At 41.3% G+C, this 25,734-nt stretch overlaps 2 protein-coding genes across 7 annotated transcripts in view; both read left to right on the top strand.

Moving 5' to 3' along the window:
* The first annotated feature begins 278 nt into the window (after nt 1-278).
* On the top strand, nt 279-3,760 carry LOC106588150 (zinc finger protein 862). Of its 3 annotated transcripts, none has more exons than XM_014176843.2 (5): nt 279-805; nt 1,216-1,912; nt 2,117-2,346; nt 2,477-2,677; nt 2,796-3,760. In XM_014176843.2, the coding sequence occupies exons 4-5, from the start codon at nt 2,557-2,559 to the stop codon at nt 3,278-3,280; spliced, it is 606 nt and encodes a 201-aa protein (XP_014032318.1). In that variant the 5' UTR covers nt 279-805; nt 1,216-1,912; nt 2,117-2,346; nt 2,477-2,556; the 3' UTR covers nt 3,281-3,760. The 3 variants fall into 3 exon arrangements, with proteins under 3 accessions (XP_014032318.1, XP_045565161.1, XP_045565162.1); XM_045709205.1 differs by having other exon boundaries at nt 280-805; nt 1,216-1,840; XM_045709206.1 differs by lacking the exon at nt 279-805 and having other exon boundaries at nt 1,860-1,933.
* Nucleotides 3,761-13,456: 9,696 nt separating this feature from the next.
* Nucleotides 13,457-25,734, top strand: part of LOC106588196 (sodium bicarbonate cotransporter 3) — a 76,288-nt gene continuing 64,010 nt past the window's right edge. For all 4 annotated transcript variants that reach the window (XM_045709202.1, XM_014176953.2, XM_045709203.1 and 1 more), the window contains exon 1: nt 13,457-13,684. In XM_045709202.1, coding sequence (XP_045565158.1) covers nt 13,649-13,684 — 36 coding nt within the window. In that variant the 5' untranslated portion in view covers nt 13,457-13,648. The remainder of the gene's footprint in view (nt 13,685-25,734) is intronic.

Genomic DNA, 25,734 nt, shown 5'->3' with positions numbered 1-25,734 from the left:
TAAAGAAAAAAGTATTTAATAAGATTATTTCTTTCATTCAGATCTAGGATGTGTTGTTTAAGTGTTCCCTTTATTTTTTTGAGCAGTATATATATATATATATATATATATATATATATATAGTTTTGTCGAGGAAATGTCAGAAGGCTATCCACCACACTGGGGGGGTAAATGTTTGTACCAAAATAGTCATGTAATAAAATGTTGCATGATGGCTCGAGGAAATGACTCATGTTTGCTAGCCTACCACAGACCGTCTCTCGTGCTCCTCGTTTCGCGGCACTGTTTACCGCACAGGACATCAGATACTCGATATCGCTCACTTGCCACGGGTCTGCTGCTAGCTACCGTTAATTAAATAGCTGTTATGTGGTGACATTTACCTGGAGTAAGCCAACCTTTGAAACGAAAACCCACCGACGAAAAGGAGGACGAATCACATAAAAAAAAGAAAGTTTTGTGAGAAATGGAGGTTTGTAGATAACGTAGTTTCAAGAGGCTGGCTACAGTATGATGCTGAGGCTGTGGTGATGAGTTGTTCTGTGTGTCGCCAGTATGCTAAAGTTAAAAGCAGAAACAACTAATTTGTCATCGGAAATAAAACAATGAAGCTGGAGAACATTCGTGACCATGAACACAGCAAGTGTCACATTGCCTGCATGTCTGTGTCCCGGGCTTAAATCAGAACCTCTCCTCTTGACACCCTCTGTGATGGCGCTAATGGGAATGTCAGAGCATTGTTTAGGACTGTACATGCCATTGGCAAGAAGGCGAGACCACTTTCTGTTTTCAACTGGATGTGCGAGTAAGTGAAAATGTTGTTACTCTTGTAGCTAGACTAGTACTTTTGCAGCTAGTTTTTTCAAGTCTATTTAGCAGACGTGGTCCAGTATTGTAGGTTATTTCTCAGCTCTTGATAAGCTTTGGTTCACCTCAAAATAGTGTATAAATACCATAAAAGTATTGGCCTACTGATGCTGACATGGCTCGCCATGCTTTCCTATGGCTCTGTAACATTCTATTTCAATGTTTGTCTCCAGATGCTGTTAACATTTTAAAGCATTGTGACACAATTGACTTTACCAGCCTTATAGTGTTGATCCTTAAGTAAACAAAGGGTAGAAGGCTAATTTAGCACAATCAACTGCCAATATTGGATAACATGGTTGTATAATTAATTATTATAGAAATTAATTTGATGTTTTATTTTTGCAGTTTGGATGAAAAAAAAAAGGAATCGCTATGGGCTCAACATGTAGAAATGAGAAGCAGGCCAAAGAGTTCATGCACCATATTGCAGAGGTGGAGAGAAACAACATCAGAGAGAATCTGAAAAACACCAAATTTCTCTCCCTCATGTCAGATGGCTCCACAGACAGTTCTGTGAAAGAGAAGGAGCTAGTTTGTCAGATTCTGTCACAAGGGAAAGATCGAGTCGAAGTTTGTTGGCATCAAGTCAGTTGAGAAGGCAGACGTGGCACACATAAGCACCGCCATCAGTGCCATCGTGAAGGGAGTGTGTGATGAGTGGGGAAGCAAGTTGGTCGCTCTGGGAACAGATGGAGCTGCTGTGATGATCGGAGCCAAGAATGGTGTGGTCAGCCGGCTGAAGGGGGACAGGGCCTACATCATCGACATCCACTGTATGGCACACCGCCTTGAACTGACCTTTTCTGATGCCATCCAGTCCAACGTGATGTTTCAGAAAGTAGAAGACCTCCTCAGTGGGCTCTACACCTTCTACCACACCAGTCCACTGAACAGGGCAAACCTGGTAAACAGCTTCCAGGCTCTTGGGCACACACCACTGGTGCCCACCAGAATTGGCGGGACCCGATGGGTACGACACCTATTGCGTGCACTGGACCACTTCCTGCGAGGTTACCAGGGGCTTGTCCAGCACCTGGAACACGTAGTGGCTCTAGATTGCTATGTTAAGTACTCCAAAAGTCATCATCAATATGTAATTTCAGTAAATAACAACAAACATGATTACAATTGGTAACATCATGTTTCAATGCTTGATACACTGACAAAATGTGTCATATCTAATATAGTTTTTTTTTGGACAGCAATTAATTGTCTATTTGTATGTCTTTTTCTTTATGTATTTCAGATTCAATCTGCTGATGACCAAAATGTCTGAGGTGTCCAGCAGGCCAAGGCCAGGAAATACTACAGTACTGCGAGGGAGGCTGTTGTTATCCGCTTCTGTGGCTTCCTGCATGACACACTAACACACCTAAGCAACCTGTCTGCCTGTCTGCAGAGGTCCACCATCACCATAGCAGAAGCCCACAGCTCCTTGTGCTCAACACAGGCAGTACTTAAGAAGTACAAAACCAGGTATGTCTATTTAAGCTGCAATAAGAAATACTTACATTAATTAAGAGAAAGGATTACGTCAATAAGAGAGGGAGAGTGAGTTGTAAAGGAAAATTCTGAAAGGATGGTAAAATGAGTCTTTTATCATCAGAGAAGGGCCCATGATGAAGTCCACAATGAATTTTGCTGACAAGAGGTGACAGCAAGACCCTCATCACATCACAGGACAAAATGCTTCACAGGCTAATCGAGAGTATGACTGACAGGTTCCAGGACGACAGTGTAGGGGTCCTGTGTGCCACCATGCTGGTCAACTTCACCAACTGGCCAGAGTCAGGAGATGAAGCAGCAGGTTACTTTATGTTTTGGATTACAGGGCAGTCAGGTTAGGTTCAGGTTCATTATCATATATTTATAGATAGAGAATTAAAACGGCATGATGCTTGTTGTAATGTATACAATTATTCTAGATTTTGGTGACACTGAACTGGAAACCCTGGTGGACCACTTCAAGCCTGTCCTGGAGACCTTTGGCATCCACGTTGAAAGGATCCCTGACCAGTGGACTGTCCTGAAGGTGCTGATGTACCAAGAGCCCCAGTCCCTGCAGAAGATGTCCTGGTTCCGTGTCAACAGGGGCCATCAGCAATCCTGCCCTGATTTGCTGGCATTGGTTGACCTGGTCCTGTCCTTCCCTGCCTCCACAGCTGAATGTGAAAGAGGTTTTAATACCATGAAACAGGTGAAAACCGATTGTTGGTCTAACCTAAAGTCTGATACACTGTCAGATCTCCTTATTGCCCAGCTGTCCTCTCCAGAGATCAGGGAGTATGATCCGATAAAAGCTTGGATGCTGTGGCACAAGGACTCTGTCAGGAGCAGGAAGCCAGACTTCATGGACTGTGCAAAGAGGGTGATTGCGGTAGAGAGTGAAGAGTCTGATGAGGAGGTTTAAGTTGATTTAAAATGGTTAAGGATCTGATAGGTTTACAAAACCTTCAAATGTACTTTTATGTTTGATCTTTAAGTACATTTAATAGCAAATACTTCAGTAGAATTTTGAGTTCAAGACTTGTATTCAGTTGTATTCAGGCTGGGAAATTAAATCTAGCCACAGCTAAAATGAACCATCATCTGATAAGTCTCTATTTTACCTGTATTTTATCAGGGTATTTCTACTCAAATTAAAGGATTTGTAGACCTGCTTCCCCTTTGTATCAGGAGAACAAGTCCACTGTACTTCTCTTAATTGTGTCTTACCATTATTGTTGCCCTGTTTTGACTTCTATGTACCGGTACTCTTATTCATTGGATCTAATATGTTTTGTTTATTTCATTGTGTGCCCACTGTTTGCCGTTTTTGCACTCTGTACAGCACTTTTGTTGAACTACAGTCGTTTTTAAATGTGCTCTACAAATAAACTTCATTTGATTAACCGTTGATCAATATATTAAAATATTATTTATTTTCAAATTTTGCTTTGGCCTCTTCATTACGTTTGTATTCAACATAATAACTTATTATCTCAATGAAATGTACTGAAATGAATGTATATGTGACACAAAAAGGCAATTTATTATTTTGGCCAGTAAAAAATATGCTTGGCTGGTGGATTTTTTCATCTACCAGTCCCCTTGTCAGGTGAGCCAAAAAGTAACTTTCAGACTCTCTCTCTCTCTCTCTCTCTCTCTCTCTCTCTCTCTTTTTATATATATATATATATATATATATATATATATATATATATATTTTGAGTGGAAAGAACAGCTGACTGAAGACGGGACTTTGGGGCGGTTGACTGTGTATATTGGTTCCTGACTTCCCTGAAAAGTTGCATATCGCGGGGGTGGCTTCTCGGTGGTGGCTACATGGCCATATCTAATTAGGTGTCTGTTTATCATATGATTCTTATAAAATATGAAGCCTTCTGGCTGTTGATTGGAAGAATGAAAGTTATGTTATAGCCTAAATCTTATGATAATAGCTTATAAATAATGACTTTGTGGTGGTCAGCTTGGTAACTAAATGTTCCTGGTCTAGCTGATTTGTGACTTTGCTACTTACAAGCAAACATGATCATATTATTTCAGTTATGGACTGTCAGATATGCAATTACATGCCATTGTTTTCTCAAATGTTATTGTGAAAACCTTTTGGATAATAAAATGTAACTTTGTCACCTTGCAATTGAGAACTTGTAGAAACACTTCACTTTCATTGGTTCCCTGCTTCATGTACTGAAGTGTATTATAAATATAACTTTTTGTCAGTCTTAGGCTATTCTTTGGAGGGGTTGTCACTGGTTTACATTTGAAATGTACATTTTCATTGTTTGATTTTATGTTTAAGTTTTAGAAATGGACAGAGGAGATCAGTACCAGTGAATAATGCAGTCCATGAGGAGAACACTGACGACAGATGAGCAGCGGGTCATTGCTGCAGAAGGCCTGCAGGATGAGGAGGACCATGAATGTATGCCCTTGATGCTGAGCTACTCATAGAAGACGAGGATGAAGAGAAGGAGATCAAGGAGACAGAGGAAGTTGAGAAGCCACCACCAGAGGCCTCTCAGCCAAGCTCTTCAACTGGAAGGTAACTATAAATGATGTGTTATTGTTATTTATTATCAGACATATACACTGAACAAAAATATAAATGCAACATGCAACATTTCAAAGATCTTTCTCATATAAGTAAATCAGTCAACTGAAAAAAATCCATTGGGCCTTAATCTATGGATTTCACATGACTGTGAATACAGTATATGCATCTGTTGGTCACAGATGCTGTATCTTTTAAAAAAAGGTAGGGATGTAGATTAGAAAACCAGTCAGTATCTGGTGTGAACACCATTTGCCTCATACAGTGCGACACATCTCCTTCACATAGAGTTGATCAGGCTGTTGCTTGTGGAATGTTGTCCCATCCCTCTTCAATGGCTGTGCGAAGTTGCTTGATATTGGCGGGAAAATTCTGCCATACTCAGTGAAGCATTTATTTGGGCTGCAAGTTTTCTAATGAACTTATCCTCTGCAGCCGAGGTAACTCTGGGTCTTCCATTCCTGGGGCGGTCCTCATGAGAGACAGTTTCATCATAGCGCTTGATGGTTTTTGTGACTGCACTTTAAGAAACTTTCAAAGTTCTTGAAATATTCCCGCATTGACTGACCTTCATAACTTAAAGTAATGATGGACTGTCATTTCACTTTGCTTATTTGAGCTGTTCTTGCCATAATATGGACTTGGTCTTTTACCAAATAGGGGTATCTTCTGTATACCCCCCTACATTGTCACAACACAATTGATTAGCTCAAACACATTAAGAAGGAAAGAAATTCCACAAATTAACCTTTAAGAATGCACATCTGTTAATTAAAATGCATTCCAGGTGACTACCTCATGAAGCTGGTTGAGAGAATGCCAAGAGTGTGCAAAGCTGTCATCAAGGCAAAGGGTGGCTATTTGAAGGATCTTTTGACCGGTAGTGTATGCCTGCCCATACCATAAACCCACCACCACCATGAGCCACTCTGTTCACAACGTTGACATCAGCAAACCGCTCCGCAACACAAATCCATGTGGAAACCCACAGTTAGTTCAGCTGTCCGGGTGACTGACGATCTTGCAGGTGTAGAAGCCGGATGTGGAGGTCCTGGGCTGGCGTGGTTACACGTGGTCTCCGGTTGTGAGGCCGGTTGGACTTACTGCCAAATTCCCTAAAACAACATTAGCGGCAGATTATGGTGGTGGCATTGTGTGATGTAACAAAATATTTTAGAATAGCATTTTATTGTCCCCAACACAAGGTGCACCTGTGTAATGATCATGCTGTTTAATCAGCGTCTTGATATGCCACACCTGTCATGTGGATGGATTATCTTTGCAATGGAGAAATGCTCGCTAACAGGGATGTAAACAAATTTGTGCACAACATTTGAGAGAAATAAGCTTTTTGTGTGTATGGAACATTTCTGGGATCTTTTTATTTCAGCTGATGAAACATGGTACATGTTGCATTTTATTTTTATATATACAGTGCATTCGGAAAGTATTCAGACCTCTTGACTTTTTCAGAATACTTACGTAAATCTGATATTTCCGTTTTTTTATTTTAATACATTTGGAAAAATGTCTAAACTTGTTTTTGCTTCATCATTATGGGGTATTGTGTGTAGATTGATGAGGGGGAAACAAACAATTTAATTAATTTTAGAATAAGGCTGTAATGTAATAAAATGTGGAAAAAGTGCAGGGGTCTTTTTTTCATATATTGAGTATACTAACTATTATTTTTTCTCTCATCTTCTCTTTAAGTCTTTCAGTTCGTGCTCCACTTCCCCGTAAGTGTAAACGCTCTGTCTTGCCCGATAGCACGTTTCAGTCCTATGATGATGTTGATACACAGGCACTGGAATCCATCCCTTTCAGGCCTGAACGTCCAGTTGGTTTAGATCTTCGCATTGTATTTCAGGCAGTTCGGTTGCCCGCTCTAAGGGAGATGAACTTCTTGTTGTTTTTCACGTAGGCATTGGTGATAGAGGTATGTGGGTTCACAAATAGTCAGGGTTTGGGTCTTGTTTTGGAGTGATCATTGTATGGTGATTCCCTCGGAGCGTGGCTTGAGGTTACACCTACAGAATTCTACTGTTTCCTTGGACTGCTCATTTACATGGGATTTACCAAACTGCCTGACCTTCATTGATACTGGGGTGCAAAGTCTCTTTAGGGTTCTTGGGCTAGAGCTTTCATGGCACGTAATCGCTTCAAGCTCTGTTGGCTGCTTTACATGTCGTGGATCCTGCCACTGAGGATAATGCAGATCGGCTTAGAAATCTGCGGTACTTACTTGACCACTTAAAACAGACTTGGCTGTAACTCCTGAGTGGCGCAGCGGTCTAAGGCACTGCATCTCAGTGCAAGAAGCATCACTACAGTCCCTGGTTCAGAATACAGGCTGTATCACATCCGGCTGTGATTGGGAGTCCCATAGGGTGGTGCACAATTGGCCCAGCGTCGTCCAGGTTTGACCGGGGTAGGCTGTCATTGTAAATAAGAATTTGTTCTTAATTGACTTGCCTTCTTAAATAAAGGTTCAATGAAATGTAAAAAAAGAATTCAGCCAGATGAACGCATGGTCAAATCAAAGGGCAGATCAGGATTCAAGCAGTATATTAAAGGGATGCCAATCTGACACAGGGTAGACTTTAGATTGCAATGTTTACACCGGCAGTTGGGATGGTTGTGCCATATGCAAACCAGGGTTACAACGTTTGGTTCGACAACTTCTTTGCATCGCCAGTGCTCATAAATAGTCTGAGAGAACAGGGGTTCAATGCATGTGGGACTTGTAGGGTAAACAGGAAACAAACGCATCAGGAAACTGTTAAGCACTTTAAAAAGTGGGAGCTTCAAACCGAGTGTGGGGATATGCGTTGGTGTAGGGGCAATGTATTGGCTATACAATGGAGAGACACACATACTGACACATACTGTTACTTGCATTTCCAATTTTAACAATGCAAATGATTCCACTCAAGTGACCAGGCTAGTCTGACAGGATGGTGTGTGGAATAGGAAAGTGGTCCGTCAGTCTGCTGTAATCCACGTTTAGAATAGACAGAAGGGTGGGGTTGACAATTCTGACCAGTTGATTAACTCATACAATGTTTTGCAGAAGACCCAGAAGTGCTGGACAACACTTTTCCCACTGTGTTGACATTGGATTTGTCAACAGTTACCTTTCCTTCCAAGAATGGCAGTGTAATCACGCAGCACATGGCAAGGAAAATTGGCAAACTAGTTGCAACCAGATTACATTGAGAGAACCTTGCTCGTCAGTTAGGAGGTATTGATGTTAATGACAGGTATCCATCTTGTGACAGACTTTGTCTGTGAAAACTGTAAGCCCATCTTTTCTACAGGCCTCCTTTAAAAATGGTTGGCTGTGTTACAGGAAAGATAGAAAGGAAAACATGATCCAATTTGTTTGAGTTGCACCTGAACACGAGGGCAAACGGTTTTGCACGTAGAGGACCAAAATTGCTTTAGGTTGTGGCACTCAAGTGAGTGTGACTCATTGTTGAAATAGGCACTAGTAAAGGGACTGATGAAGGTCAGATGAAGGTCAGATGTTCACTAGTAATCTTTTCTCTCTTGCACGTTTCCCTTTCCTGCATGTCCCCTCTTCCATGCGTTTTCCTTTTCTTATTCAAGACATCTTGCATGCCAGCCTCCCTTCATGTTTGATTCATAACTCGAATGGTCTTGAGGATGTAATGACTGTAAAATAAAGTTGTGCTTTTGGAATTATTCCAGTTCTGTAATATATTAAATGCTAGTTGAATGTAGAAATTGAAGTTGTAAAAGCTAATAATTGTTATATGCCTTATTTCTTTCGTATTTTGTAATTCCAGTTCGATTTTAATGAAAGTAGCCCTGAAATGAACGTTGTATAATGTCATGGTTATGATAGAGATGTTAAATGTCTTCATTTTCAGGTTTGAGTGAGACAATGTATTCCCGTAAGATTATTCTTTCAGTAAAGTTCTTGTTTTATTAATATTATATCACTTGTTTGTCATTACTTATTATTTGTAAAACGAAATGCTATTTGCAATTTGTTTTGGTGCAGATATGTGTTTAATATACTATCCAGATAAGAAATAATTTTTTGAAAAATACTGTTGGTCAATAAAACATCTAAGTCATTTACAGTAAAAGGTTCTGATTTCAAAATAAGGAAGACTCAATATTCTAAAAATTTTTGGCAGAAAATAATAGATTTTCGTATGATACGCATTTTCACTTATTTCTCAGTTTCAAAATATGTACCATGGAATGTTTGACACCAGCAAATTATTCTCATTGATGCACACCGAGGTCATGGTCCAGTAAAAAATGGAACATTCCCCCTGGCAGGAAAGGGTTAACGCTCAACATTCTTTCATTAATGCACACAGTAAGCAGTCAATACAACAATTTCAACCTTTTTATAAAACGTTTATTTCGAAAGCAATAAAAACATTGTTGATAGTGTGGGACTCAAGGTGTTAACTCCGCATGCCGACAAACGAACAAAGGGCATTGCATTTCTTCAAATATAAACAAACAACTTCCAAGTACAGTAAGATAATACATATTTAATAAGAAAAACAACAACGAGAGAAAAAACCTTTAGGCCTTGTGGAATCTAAATTACTTGCAGTTGCTGCATGCTATACCCAAAAAGGAGAGTGAAAAGGGCAAACAGTGTAGCCTACGACACACCAGCAAAATATAAAAAAACAAGAAATAACACAAAATACAACACTAAGACTTGTTTAGCATCGAATATTGAACATGTTGAGCAACAAGAATAAAAAGCCATAGGCCTTTAAAATTACCAGTAGCTGCCGTATTAAAATAGGACAGTAAAAATAGCAAATAGCATGTCCACCTGTCTTAATAAGGATCCGCCCCCTTTTTTTCAATTTTTTCGCCTAAAATTACATACCCAAATCTAACTGCCTGTAGCTCAGGACCTGAAGCAAGAATATGCATATTCTTGATACCATTTGAAATGAAACACTTTGAAGTTTGTGGAAATGTTAAATTAATGTAGGAGAATATAACACATTAGATCTGGTAAAAGACAATGCAAAGAAAAAAAACATGCATTTTATTTAAACTTTTTTGTACCATCATCTTTGAAATACAAGAGAAAGGCCATAATGTATTATTCCAGCCCAGGCGAAATTTTGATTTTGGCCACCAGATGGCAGCAGCGTATGTGCGAAGTTTTAGTTTAGACTGATCCAATGAACCATTGTATATCTGTTCAAAATGTTGTATCAAGACTGCCCAAATGTGTCCAATTGGTTTATTAATACATTTTCAAGTTCATAAATGTGCACTCTCCTCAAACAATAGCATGGTATTATTTCACTCTAATAGCTACTGTAAATTGGGCAGTGCAGTTAGATTAACAAGCATGTAAGCTTTCTGCCAGTATCAGATATGTCTATGTCCTGGGAAATGTTCTTGTTACTTACAACCTCATGCTAATCACATTAGCCGTCGTTAGCTCAACCGTCCTGCGGGGGACCCACCAATCCTGTAGAGGTTAAAAAGCTAATCAAAATATAACAAATAATAAAAATTGCACATATTGAGGTGTATATACCGAAAAAGGTCCTATCGGCCTTGATGTAGATAGGGTTGGCGACGGCAGTGAAGAGAGGCCCTGCCCCAACGCTCGTGATCCCAAGCCTTGTATAGGTCAGTGGGTGGTGTACCCTGAGGTGGGAGTGCAGATTTGATGTATTGCCTTTTGCTGTTATTGCTTTCAGGCAAATATAGCAAATTACCTCAATTAAGTCATTGGGTTCCCCTTTCCCGTTGGGTCTATATCCGAAATGTATCCAAATTGGGGCAGTGGCATTTTGTTTAGACACCAGATCATCAGCCATTTTCACTCCTTTTCTTCTCCATCTCTCTTATCTAACTAAAAGGAGGAAGTTAGTTGGCTATCTGACCCTCATGCCAAGAGAAGTGTAATCTGATTTCCTCACTCACGTTGTTGTGATTTAGCAAAAATGGCACATTTTAAAATGGTTTAGAACATAATAGAGTACAAACGGTTCTAAAGGTATTGAAAAAACAGTTTTTACCCCCAAGCCATAAGACTCCTGAATAGGTAATCAAATGGCTACCCAGACTATTTGCATTGTGTGTTGCCCCCACCCCCCCCCCCAACCCATCTTCTACGCTGCTGCTACTCTCTGTTTATCATATATGCATAGTCACTTTAACTATACATTCATGTACATATGTACATACTACCTTAATTGGCCCAACCAACCAGTGCTCCCGCACATTGGCTAACCGGGCTATCTGCTTTATGTCCCGCCACCCACCACCCGCCAACCCCTCTTTACACTACTGACACTCACTGTTCATCATATATGCATAGTCACTTTAACCATATCTACATGTACATACTACCTCAATCAGCCTGACTAACCGGTGTCTGTATGTAGCCTCGCTACTGTATATAGCCTCGCTACTGTATATAGCCTCGCTACTGTTTTTCACTGTCTTTTTACTGTAGTTTTTATTTCTTTACTTACCTATTGTTCACTTAATACCTTTTTTTGAACTATTGGTTAGAGCCTGTAAGTAAGCATTTCACTGTAAGGTCTACACCTGTTGTATTCGGCGCACGTGACAAATAAACTTTTGATTTGATTTCCGGACTGCTACGATATGGGCAAAAAACCTTGGCCATATTTTTAACCAAATGTTGCAATTGCAATTTAGATCAAAACACTTGGGTGAACTTTTGGAATCATGGAAATATTATGTTTATTTTAATTCTATAGAATATAAATAATAGTGGGCACTTTGAATAGTGTTGTTTGACATGACAACGTATGAAAATGCCATTGATGAGTTATTGTGACAGGGTAGGAACCAAAGTGATGTTCAGTGTTTCCTAGGGGACCGTATAATCTTTGGTTACATTAAATCTTTATTCATGTAGCCAACATATTCATGCTTTGCCTAGTCCTCTTTGATTTAGAAGATACTGTTCCATAAACAACATGCTGATTTAGGCCTCCACCAGCACTGGTATCAGGCTGTATTAGCTAGCTATGTTTGCTCTGACCCAGTACTAGCCAGCTAACTAGCGATTAGCATTAGTGGTTAACTTGCTAAGAAAACACAAACAAGCTGTTTGCAGATATAAGAAAGACAAACTAATATTGTAATTATAGAACGCTTGTGGATTTATATTAAGATCAACGTGGAAATAACATTGTTGTCATCAACATTGTTGCATGTGCTGCATTGACCATGCAGACTGAACGAAAGTGTCACGTGGTCAAGCAACAACAAATGTGCTCCTTGAGTGACGGGGTGGGACCAAGTCTGTGTGGAAAGCGGCAAGAGAGAGAGAGAGAACGGAGAGGTATGACTCAAGTAGCGGAGTAAACTATACAAATGGACGTTACACACGGCGTATCACATTTAACAAACCAAACAAATACCGTTATAGAAGGTAAAGTAAAAACCCAAACCGGTCCGTGCATCAATAGCGGTATATAGTCAAATACGGTATATCGCCCAGCCCTACACAGTACAAAAACTTAATTAGGGAGCCTGACCTTCAAATCCTAAATTAGCAAATTGGCCTTGCCTTGCTTTCTTATGAATTGTAGGAATGTACAATCCCCCATGTTTGTTTCAGCGTGTGTGTGTGTGTGTGTGTGTGTGTGTGTGTGTGTGTCAGCTGGCTTGCTTTGCCTCCGTGTGAGATTCAGAGTCGGCCATTAGGTGTCACCCTGCCCCTCAGTTTCCACGGAACTGTATTTAATGCGAGGCAATGATCAGCTGTATGGCTTTGTCCTGTCTCTAGTCATTAATGACTTGTACCTTTCTGTGTTTGCGACTGAAAGAGTAAAATGGATTTGATTTAGGTAGTGTAGGTCTATTTGAAATACCAGTTTCCTCATGTTGTAGACCTAGAGTGAGTCCCAAGTGGCACCTGATTCCCTATATAGTGCACTACTTTTGACCAGGGCCCACAGGGCCTATGTAGGTATAAGGGTGTCATTTGGGACACATATAGAGCCCTTGATTGACCCTTTTCTGTCTTACTATTGCATAAGCATGATGTTACACTGACCACCCCATATGTCCTATGTTTTACGACCTTATGGAACTGATTGTGGATGGGTTATTCTGAGCGCATGAGTCATGAGTCTCCATGGAATTAGAAGGTGCTGAAAGATGTGTACATGACCTTGAGACTGTGATAATGATCACGCATGTAGCAGAATCAATGGAGGCAGAGACACTTAATGAACACATCTCTGTCTGTCCTTTTCAATTCTCCTCGCCCTCTGGGTAATGTCTGTGAGAAATGTGTGTGCGTGTGGGTGTTTGCCCTGAATGCCACTGTGGGTGTGTGTGTGTGTGTGGGGGGGGGGGTATGTGTGTGTGTGTGTGTCCTCTGTGTATGTCCTCTCTGTGTGTATGCCCGCCTGCGTGCGCTTTTGGCTGGGCAAATGAAATATTCATGGTGGCGGGGGATTGGCTGCTGAGAAAGGAGGGGTTTGTCGGAGAGGAGCAGGTCTGTTTTAAGGCAGGCAGTGCTCTGCTCTCTCACTCAGAATAAACACAGACGAGCAGGCAAGAGCAGCCCAGTATTCTAGTGTCTCAGTTGGAGCTCAGACACACGCTCACAGAAACACACACACACACAGACACACACGGGAGATAAGAGAGAAGAAGCCGGCTAACGCCACAGCTGCCTCGGCTGCCACTGATGTTTTAGCCCAGATGGCGGGGAACTGTGAAGGGGAGCATGTGCTGACGGTAGGTCTGCTCTGATAACATGAGTATGTTTGGTTTTGTGTGTGTGTGGGTGTGTGTCTTCTCCATCTCTGACATTGTCTTGCTGTACCATAGAATAGTGGTTGTGGTTGCAGAATAGAATAGAGGGTGTTCTATAGGATGTATCTCAGAGGGGAAGAGAGAGGGCAATAATGTGGCAAGGGGAGAGTCCCTGCATGTCTCTTAGAAAGGAAATGGTCATTCCCACTCTTCACTAGCCGGAATGGGAGAAAATGAGACAGGAACAGATATGGCTGCATTAAAGAGAGACCAGGAGAGAGAGAGAAGGGAGGGAGAAGGAGGAAGGTGAGAGAGGAGTAGAGGAGGAAAATGTGTCAGCGGACTAGAGATAATTGAATCAAAACAAAACAGAGCATGCTCCTTTGATAAAAATTGATAGATTATGAATAGGATGTTTGTTTATCTAATGAATGGAAGTTGATGTCAGTCACAATAATAGATTATAGGGTATTGAAATAGCCTAGATAAGAAGAGAATGACAGGGAAGGGGGAATATGTAGACACCTGTGGTTACTAGGTTGTACATACAAGGAGAGGAAAATGTGTTATAGAGACGAGTGGAAATGGTTTCCATTTCTGTGTAGCCTATGCTTTAGCCTATTTTCTGGGGGCGGGGGCATGCTATTTTCTGCTGGCTCTGGTATTGTGTTTGGCCTGTGTGTGACAGTGGAGATACAACTCAGGGGACTGGCGTGTCTATAGAACTATGCAACTCCTCACTTACGTCACCTCCCCTGCCTGGAACGAGGCCCAGTAACAACATCCTGGAATAGAGAGAACCTGGCTGGCTCTGAAATCACTCCTACACTAAACCAGTCACCCACAACGATTAATTTAACATTCACAGTGACAAAAACCAGGGTCCAATGCACAGTGAATTTCATTTAACATGGAAGTGCTCATTTTAACAGATAGGCTATACAGTAACTGACCCTTTACACACACACACACACACACACACACACACACACACACACACACACACTGTTCATTGGTCTGACATGATAAGCAAACTCAAAACCATATTGATTAAATTATTCCACACAAACTCAAATGCAAACATAGCTTATAGACTACTATACGCGTGTGCGCACACACACACACACACACACACACACACACACACACACACACACACACATAGAGTTGTGACGGTCATGGAGTTTTGGATTACGGTAATTGGACAGCCAAATGACCGCGGCCTCCTTAATATTTTTTGGGGGACTCACATTTTCTCCTCTCCTTAGCTCCTGACTGCATTTGCTGCCATGTGCTGCCATAGAAATAGAATGAATAGTCCCCATTCAAGTCAATAATGTCATAATGGGTGGACTGGCGGCCATTGCGGGTGTACCCATAGGAGCAAAGCAGGAAGTGTGGGCAGGAAGTGTACCCATCAATATTTGCTGTGATTTGTTGATTAAACTCAACTGACATTACAAAACATATGTTCCATTGCATGAGCCACATCAGTAAACATCATTTGAATTAACATTCTACATTACCAGGGAAAGGGAAAGGGGGATACCTAGTCAATTGTACTAAATGCATTCAACTGAAATGTGTCTTCCGAAAGTATTAGGCAATACTTTACTTGACATCCAGCATCATAATACGTTATGACACGGTCATAACCATGTCATAATATATCATAACAGCAGACATAACTTGTCATAGCACATATATTTATAACTGTTGTGACATACACTACATGACCAAAAGTATGTGGATACCTGCTCGTCGAACATATCATTCCAATATCACGGTTGTGGAGGCTGTCTTTTTAGACTTCAGTGCAGCTTTTGACATTATTGATCATAGTCTACTGCTGGAAAAACGTATGTGTTATGGTTTTACACCCCCTGCTATAATGTGGATAAGAGTTTATTGTCTAACAGAACACAGAGAGTGTTCTTTAATGGAAGCTTATCAAATATAATCCAGTTAGAATCAGGAATTCCCCAGGGTAGCTGTTTAGGCCCCTTGCTTTTTTAAATTTTTACTAATGACATGCCACTGACTGAGTAAAGCCAGAGTTTCTATGTATGCGGCTGACTCAACACTATACACGTCAGCTACTGCAGTGACTGAAATGACTGCAACACTCAACAAAGAGCTGCAGTTAGTTTCAGAGTGGGTGGCAAGGAATAAGTTAGCCCTAAATATTTCTAAAACTAAAAGCATTGTATTTGGAACAAAACACACTAAACCCTAAACCTCAACTAAATCTTGTAATAAATAATGTGGAAATTGAGCAAGTTGAGATGACTAAACTGCTTGGAGTAACACTACATTGTAAACTTTCAGGGTCAAAACATATTGATGCAGTAGTAGCTAAGATGGGGAGAAGTCTGTCTATAATAAAGTTATGCTTTGCCTTCTTAACAATACTATCAACAAGGCAGGTCCTACAGGCCCTAGTTTTGTCGCACCTTGACTACTGTTCAGTCGTGTGGTTAGGTGCCACAAAAAAAGGACTTAGCAATTGGCTCAGAACAGGGCAGCACGGCTGGTCCTTGGATGTACACAGAGAGCTGATATTAATAATATGCATGTCAATCTCTCCTGGCTGAAAGTGGAGGAGAAATTGACTTCATCACTACTTTTATTTATGAGAGGTATTGACATGTTGAATGCAACAAACTGTCTATCTAAACTACTGGCGCACAGCTCGGACACCCATGCATACCCCACAAGACATGCCACAGCCCAGAAAAGTCCAGAACAGACTACGGGAGGCACACAGTACTACATACAGTAGAGCCATGACTACTTGGAACTGTATTTCACATCAAGTACCTGATGCAAGCAGTAAAATTAGATTTAAAAACAGATTAAAAAACACCTTATGGAACAGCGGGGACTGTGAAGCCACACAAACATTAGCACAGACGCATGCATACACACACACACACACCACACACACACAATAACATACTCACTATGCATACACATGGATTTAGTAGTGTAGATATGTGGTAGTGGTGGACTAGGGGCCTGAGGGCACACAGTGTGTTGTGAAATGTATTGTAATGTTTTTAAATTGTATAAACTGCCGTAATTTTGCTGGACCCCAGCAAACTAATGGGGATCCATAATAAATACAAATACAAATAGGCATGATATTGCATTAAATTGCTGCTATAACAGCCTCTACTCTTCTGGGAAGGCTTTCCACTAGATGTTGGGACATTGCTGCGGGGACTTGCTTCCATTCAGCCACAAGAGCATTAGTGAGGTTGGGCACAGATGTTGGGCGATTAGGCCTGGCTCGCAGTCGGTGTTCCAATTCATCCCAAAGGTGTTAGATGGAGTTGAGGTCAGGACTCTGTGCAGGCCAGTCTAGTTAATCCACACCGATCTCGACAACCCATTTCTGTATGGACCTCGCTTTGTGAATAGGGGCATTGTCATCCTGAAACAGGAAAGGGCTTTCCCCAAACCCTTGCCACAAAATTGGAAGCACAGAATCATCTAGAATGTATGCTGTAGGGTTAAGATTTCCCTTCACTGGAACTAAGGAGCCTAGCCTGAACTAGGGCTGGGTGATATGGCCAAAATATCACATCACAGTATTTACATTTTTTGGGGGACATTCTAAGTACATACATTCTAAGTGACTTCAATGGGTCTTTATTCATTCTGATTGTTTTATACTGTTCAATTCAACCAAAAATAATTTAATTTCTACATTTTCTGCACTCATTTGAGATCAATTCCACACTGCCACGTAGGGCTGCATGATAAGGGCAATCAATCTAGACTTGTGATTTAGAGCAAAACGCTTGGTTGAATTGTTGGAATCACGGCAATAGAATGACTATTCTAAATCTATAGTTAGAATATAATATTGGGCACTTTGAATACAGTGTTTTGACATGACAACAAATGAAAATGCCAGGGAAGAGTTATTGTGACAGGGTAGGAACCAAAGTGTTGACATGTGTTTCCTAAGGGACCCTATAATGTGTTTCCTAAGGGACCCTATAATCTTGGGCTGCAGTCCTAACACTTAAAAGACACACCCTCGTCCACTTATGCCCTTAGGGGAATCCCTGTCATGATAAGCCTGTCACGGTCGTGAGGAGAGACGGACCAAGGCGCAGCGTGATTGGAGTTCCACATCTTTATTTTAGTGAAACTTAAACAAACCAAATAACAAACAACGACCGTGCAGTACCGTAGTGCTACATGCACTCACTCAAAAACAATATCCCACAAAGCATGTGGGAGATAGGGCTTCCTGAATATGATCCCCAATTAGAGGCAACGATTACCAGCTGCCTCTAATTGGGAACCATACAAAACCACCAACATAGAAATACACATACTAGAACACCCCCCCCCAGTCACACCCTGACCTACACCACTATAGAGAATCCAAGGGCTCTCTAGGGTCAGGGCGTGACAAAGCCAAGCAAGGGAAGTTTGCAATGTAAGCCCCGCCTCCCTCGTTTTTAGTCGGCTTTGCGAGTGTACAATTATGTTCACTCCGGGGCCTGAAACTCCCCATAATTAAATTCACGACGATTGTACATCTGCTAGGAAAAGTCAGCAAAAACTTAAAAACAACATCAATAGAGAAGTCAACATGTAAGTAAAAACGAATGCAAATCAGTTAGAAATTGTGCTACTAATGCACATGACGGCACAAACACGTCTCGTAAAAAGTAAATATGTTTTTGTTTGGTTATCTTTTGGAAATTGTAGAAATAAAACATTTTCCTTCTTCAGAAGTTCCAGCTAGGCAGGCTAACGTTAGTTAGCTAATTAATTTGCTAGCTATCATACATTAGGCGTATATTAATAATTATATATTTAATATAAGTAGACATGCACTCATAATTGACTGTAGCGCATATAAAGCACCCACAATCATCGTGGGATGAACGAATGACGAATTTCCGGCCAAGGGTGGTCCATTTAAAAATAATTTATTCCTCCCTTGGCCCTTGCCCTGCAAGTGTATACTCGTCAGACGTCATGATACGTCATCAGAAGTGTCCACTTAATTTAAGGGCTGGGGGGGATAGGGTGTCTTAAGTGTTTGGACCGCAGCCTTTGGCTACATTGAATGTTTTTTCTTAGCTACTTCAAACAGCTGACATATTCTTGCTTTGAGTATTCCTCTTTGATATAGAAGAAACTGTTGCACAAATGTACGTCTACACCATCACTGGTATTATCAGGCTGTATAGCTAGTTACGTTTGCTCTGACTCAGCACATGTATTAGCTAGCTAGCGATTAGAATTAGCGATTAGCATTAGCGGCTTACAAAATTTAGGCCCAACTTGCTAAGAAAAGTCAAACTAGCTGTTTGCAGATGTAAGAAACCCAAACTAATAGTGCAATTATAGAACACAAGTGGATTTATATTAAGAAGCAAAGTGAAAACAGCATCGTTGTCATCAACATTGTTGCATGTGCTGCATTGACCATGCAGAGACTGAACGCAAGTGTTTAGTGGTCAAGGAACAACACATGCGCTCCTTGAGTGACGGGGTGTGGGGCTAGGTCTAATGTGTTAAGTGGCTTGGAGAGAGAGAGCGCAGAGAGATGACTTAAGTAGCGAAGTAAACTATAAAAATGCAAGTTACACACAATGTATCACTTTTAACAAACCAAACATTAAAATACTGTTATATAAAAACCCAAACCGCCCAGACCTAGCCCGATCCATGAAAAACAGCCCCAGACCATTATTCCTCCTCCACCAAACTTTACAGTTGGTGATATGCATTGGGGTAGGTAGCCTTATTCTAAAATTGCTTAAAAAAAAATACAAATCCTCAGCAATCTACACACAATACCCCATAATGACAAAGCAAAAACAGTTTTTTAGAAATGTTTGCAAATGTATTAAAAATAAAAAACAGAAATACCTTACTTACATAGGTATTCAGACCCTTTGCTATGAGACTCAAAATTGAGCACGGGGGCATGCTGTTTCCATTCATCATCCTTGAATTGTTTCTACAACTTCATTGGAGTCCACCTGTGGTAAATTAAATTCATAGGACATGATTTGGAAAGGCCCACACCTGTCTATATAAGGTCCCACAGTTGACAGTGCATGTCAGAGCATAAACCAAGCCATGAGGTCGAAGGAATTGTCTGTATTGCTCCGAGACAGGATTGCTTCGAGGCACAGATCTGGGGAAAGGTACCAAAAATTGCAGCGTTGAAGGTCCCCAAGAACACATTGGCCTCCATCATTCTTAAATGGAAGAAGTTTAGAACCACCAAGACACTTCCCAGAGCTGGCTGCCTGGCCAAACTGAGCAATCGGGGGAGAAGGGTCTTGATCAGGGAGGTGACCAAGAACCCAATAGTCACTTTGACAGAGCTCTAGAGTTCCTCTGTGAAGATGGTAGAACCTTCCAGAAGGACAACAATCTCTGCAGCACTCCACCAATCAGGCCCTTATGGTAGAGTGTCCAGATGGAAGCCACTCCTAAGTAAAAGGCACATGACAGCCCGCTTGGAGTTTGCCAAAAGGCACCTAAAGACTCTCAGACCATGAGAAACCAAATTCTCTGGTCTGATGAAACCAAGATTGAACTCTTTGACCTGAATGCCAAGCGTCACGTCTGGAGGAAACTGGCACCATCCCTATGGTGAAGCATGGTGATGGCAGCATCATGCTGTGGGGATGTTTTTCAGCGGCAGGGACTGGGAGACTAGTCCGGATTGAGGGAAAGATGAACGGAGCAAAGTACAGAGAGATCCTTGATGAAAACCTGCTCCAGAGCACTCAGGACCTCAGACTGGGGTGAATGTTCACCAACCACCATTACAACGACCCTAAGCACACAGCCAAGACAACGCAGGAGTGGCTTCGGGACAAGTCTCTGAATGTCCTTGAATGGCCCAGCCGGAGCCCTGACTTGAACCCGATTGAACATCTCTGGAGAGATCTGAAAATATCTGTGCAGCAACGCTCCCCATCCAACCTAACAGAGCTTGAGAGGATCTGCAGAGAAGAATGGGAGAAACTCCCAAATTACAGTTGTGCCAAGCTTGTAGCATCATACCCAAGAATACTTAAGGCTCTAATCACTGCCAAAGGTTCTTCAACAAAGTACTGAGTAAAGGGTCTGAATACCTATGTAAATAAGGTATTTCTGTAATTATTTTTTATAAATTAGTAAAAATGCAACAACAAAAAAAGTTTTTGTGTTGTCATTATGGGGTATTGTGTGTATATTGATGAGGATTGTTTTTTATTTAATCAATTTTAGAATACGACTAAGGTAATAAAATGTGGGAAATGTAGAGGGGTCTGAATACTTTCCGAAGACACTGTATATAGTATATATTGCACTATTTTATGGCTGGTTATGACACCTACATAAGAGTGTCAAAACATACAAAACCTACCACACAAGGCAAAACATTCCATTACACCAGTGGTTCCCAAGTTTGTTAATGTACCACCAAGTATATTTTGCTCTGCCTGGAGTACCCCTGAAGTACCCCCTCATGTGCATTTTACCAGTAAGCCTATGGTCTCATGAGTCTTCTCAAGTACCCCCTGTGGATGGGCCAATTACCCCTTGTTGGGAAACACTGCATTACAACATAGCCTACATGTCAACAGACTATGGTTATATAACTTTTTTTTTATTAACCATATTAAATTATCATTGTAATTGCACACACATTGATGTTAAACATGCAGCTACCCCAATGCTCTGTTGCTGATTTACTGGGATGAATACAGGAGCAGATTTCAGGAGCAGGACAAGACACCCTCTTTTTGACTGATGACTGATATAAGGGCATGTATGTGATAGGCCTATCTGGCTTGTATGAGTATGATGGTCATACACTTTATGACACTGTCAAGAAGCATTATTGTCTTAGTCCAATTACAGTGACACAGGATGGTCATAATGCTTCAGGATCGTGTCATAAAGTGTATTTTCTACAAGCTTTTTAACATATGATTAAAAAAACATGACTGTAAAAACAACAAAAAAGGACTTAAGAAACTTTAAAACTAAAGGAAACTTCTTGGCAGCGAAAAACGAATTTGAATACATTTGGGTTTTGACACTCTTATGTAATGTAGGTGTCATAACAGCCATAAAATAACGCAATATATGTCACAAAAGTGTAAATATTTGGTTCATGACAGTGTTATGACATGTTATGACAAGTTATGTCAGCTGTTATGACATATTATGGCATGGTTATGATGTGTCATAATGTGTTATGACACTGGGTATCAAGTAAAGTGCTACCAAGTATTGCGTCACAATACCAGAGGGCCAATGCGAGTGTACCCATGAGTTTACCAGTCAAATTGCCAGGGATAGAGGTTCTAAGCCAGGTCTATTCATTCTATTTTGGTGTGTGCTGCTGCTGCATTGTGGGGGGCATTGCCTAGGCAACCAAAGTGTCCTTTGCTAGTTTCTTGTTTCAGCAAGGAGCAACAAAGCATCATCACGTTGTTAAGAGCATGTTAACGTAGAAACCGACTCAACTGCACAAATTCCCCCCCGTCCTGTCTTTAATTTTCATGGCAGTCTTCATCCGTAACCGTCAGTTACACGGTTATACTGTAACATGCGCTGCTGTTGACATTGACAGCTTTAGATCCCATGCTTCTTGTGTGTCATTGCCTTGAGAACATACACATCATAGAGTAAATGAATGTTAAGTGATGCTGTTTTTAGACTGCAGGACATCCCTAGTCCCCCAGAAATCATATATGTCTCCAGTTCTCTACGGGGATCCAGTCTTTTGGGTTCAATAGATAGGTCTATCATCTTTTATGCTTGGCTGGTGAACTCTAGAGTGATCACTGATGTCTGTGAGAGGTTTTGCATGATATTATGTAAACTATGGTGTGATCTTGGAAGGTGTCAGAAGCAGAGGGGGGCTGGGTACACATAGGGCACATGGGCTAGCTATGGGGTAGAGGATGAGATGACTTTGTTATTGCTAGGGAGGTTGGCTGCCAGCTTCGCCCCCACCCCTTGTTACCCCCACGCCTTGAATGAACAGGGTTGGGAACGGCTTATCCTAAATGAGACTCCATGCATTCCCCCCATTCTGCTGCTCTCACACTCTAGGTGACGTTATGGTCCCTGGGTCGTGAGCCCCCCCCATTTAGAGTCCCCCTCCTCTCCCTCTCTGTTAGGGACAGTCAGGACCTTGCTGTCACCCCCCCATCTGCAGCTGTGTTCTGTGGGTAACTGGGCAAGACCAACCAGCTCCCAGGGGGGTTATTTTGGACCGGAGTAGCCGCAGCAGCAGGTTGCATAATGTGTTTTGAAATTGTTATGAGCGGAATAAACCAGCTCTGATTCTGAGCACTAGGCCTATTTTAAGAGGCTTTGAAGTGGTAATGAACCTGGAATAATCAGAACTTCTCAGGTGTGAACATTGGCTTAGTATAGCCTTGGCCTATTTGATGCCTAGTATCCATCACAATGAACAGTCAACAACAGTAGCAATGCAGCCCACTGAGCCAAGCCCAGCATCATCACTCCAGCACTCCTAGCCCTCTATCAAACCCCTTTCTTTATTTCTTGGCTCACCTCTGAGTGTGCAAAACTGTCATCAAGGCAAAGGGTGGCTACTTTGAAGAATGTCAAATATAAAATATATTTTGATTTGTTTAACACTTTTTTGGTTACTACATGATTCTATGTGTTATTTCATAGTTTTGATGTCTTCACTATTATTCTACAATGTAGAACCTAGTAAAAATTATGAAAAACCATGGAATGAGTAGGTGTGTCCAAACTTTTGACTGGTACTCTATGTAGTAGCTCATGAGATTGGAGGCTGAGTTCAAGAGGGGCTTGTATGGTTCAGTGGAGAGAGAGAGGTCGGAGCAAATGAGACCCCAATGCTAGAGAGATGTGCTCTGTGCATATCATGTTCCTATCCTCCCACTGTGTGTTTAACCTCTCTAGGGGAGGTGGGACGAAATCGTCCCAACACTTTTCAACAGCCAGTGAAAAATCAGAGCGCCAAATTTAAAACCACAAAATGTCATAATTCAAAGTTCTCAAACATAGGACTATTTTACACCATTTTATAGACACACTTCTCCTGAATCGAACCACGTTGTCCGATTTCCAAAAGGCTTTACAGCGAAAGCAAAACATTAGATTATGTTAGGAGAGTACATAGACACAAATAATCACAGCCATTTTCCAAGCAAGCATACAGTGAGGGAAAAAAGTATTTGATCCTCTGCTGATTTTGTACGTTTGCCCACTGACAAAGAAATGATCAGTCTATAATTTTAATGGTAGATTTATTTGAACAGTGAGAAACAGAATAACAACAAAAAAATCCAGATAAACGCATGTCAAAAATTGTATAAAGTGATTAGCATTTTAATGAGGGAAATAAGTATTTGACCCCTCTGCAAAACATGACTTAGTACTTGGTGGCAAAACCCTTGTTGGCAATCACAGAGGTCAGACGTTTCTTGTAGTTGGCCACCAGGTTTGCACACATCTCAGGAGGGATTTTCTCCCACTCCTCTTTGCAGATCTTCTCCAAGTCATTAAGGTTTCGAGGCTGACGTGTGGCAACTCGAACCTTCAGCTCCCTCCACAGATTTTCTATGGGATTAAGGTCTGGAGACTGGCTAGGCCACTCCAGGACCTTAATGTGCTTCTTCTTGAGCCACTCCTTTGTTGCCTTGGCCGTTTGTTTTGGGTCATTGCCATGCTGGAATACCCATCCACGACCCATTTTCAATGCCCTGGCTGAGGGAAAGAGGTTCTCACCCAAGATTTGACGGTACATGGCCCCGTCCATCGTCCCTTTGATGCGGTGAAGTTGTCCTGTCCCCTTAGCAGAAAAACACCCCCAAAGCATAATGTTTCCACCTCCATGTTTGACAGTGGGGATGGTGTTCTTGGGGTCATAGGCAGCATTCCTCCTCCTCTAAACACGGCGAGTTGAGTTGATGCCAAAGAGCTCCATTTTGGTCTCATCTGACCACAACACTTTCACCCAGTTGTCCTCTGAATCATTCAGATGTTCATTGGCAAACTTCAGATGGGCATGTATATGTGCTTTCTTGAGCAGGTGGACCTTGCGGGCGCTGCAGGATTTCAGTCCTTCACGGTGTAGTGTGTTACCAATTGTTTTCTTGGTGACTATGGTCCCAGCTGCCTTGCGATCATTGACAAGATCCTCCCGTGTAGTTCTGGGCTGATTCCTCACCGTTCTCATGATCATTGCAACTCCACGAGGTGAGATCTTGCATGGAGCCCCAGGCCGAGGGAGATTGACAGTTCTTTTGTGTTTCTTCCATTTGCGAATAATTGCACCAACTGTTGTCACCTTCTCACCAAGCTGCTTGGCGATGGTCTTGTAGCCCATTCCAGCCTTGTGTAGGTCTACAATCTTGTCCCTGACATCCTTGGAGAGCTCTTTGGTCTTGGCCATGGTGGAAAGTTTGGAATCTGATTGATTGATTGCTTCTGTGGACAGGCGTCTTTTATACAGGTAACAAACTGAGATTAGGAGCACTCCCTTTAAGAGTGTGCTCCTAATCTCAGCTCGTTAGCTGTATAAAAGACACCTGGGAGCCAGAAATCTTTCTGATTGAGAGGGGGTCAAATACTTATTTCCCTCATTAAAATGCAAATCATTTTATAACATTTTTGACATGCGTTTTTCTGGATTTTGTTGTTGTTATTCTGTCTCTCACTGTTCAAATAAACCTACCATTAAAATTATAGACTGATCATTTCTTTGTCAGTGGGCAAACGTACAAAATCAGCAGGGGATCAAATACTTTTTTCCCTCACTGTATGTCACATAAACCCAAACCACAGCTAAATGCAGCACTAACCTTTTGATGATCTTCATCAGATGACACTCCTAGGACATTATGTTATACAATACATGCATGTTTTGTTCAATCAAGTTCATATTTATATCATAAACCAGCTTTTTACATTAGCATGTGATGTTCAGAACTAGCATACCCACCGAAAACTTCCAGTGAATTTACTAAATTACTCATGAT

This window comes from Salmo salar, chromosome ssa27 (assembly GCF_905237065.1).
Source record: "Salmo salar chromosome ssa27, Ssal_v3.1, whole genome shotgun sequence".
NCBI lineage: Eukaryota > Metazoa > Chordata > Actinopteri > Salmoniformes > Salmonidae > Salmo > Salmo salar.
This window is presented reverse-complemented; position numbering and strand designations above follow the sequence as displayed.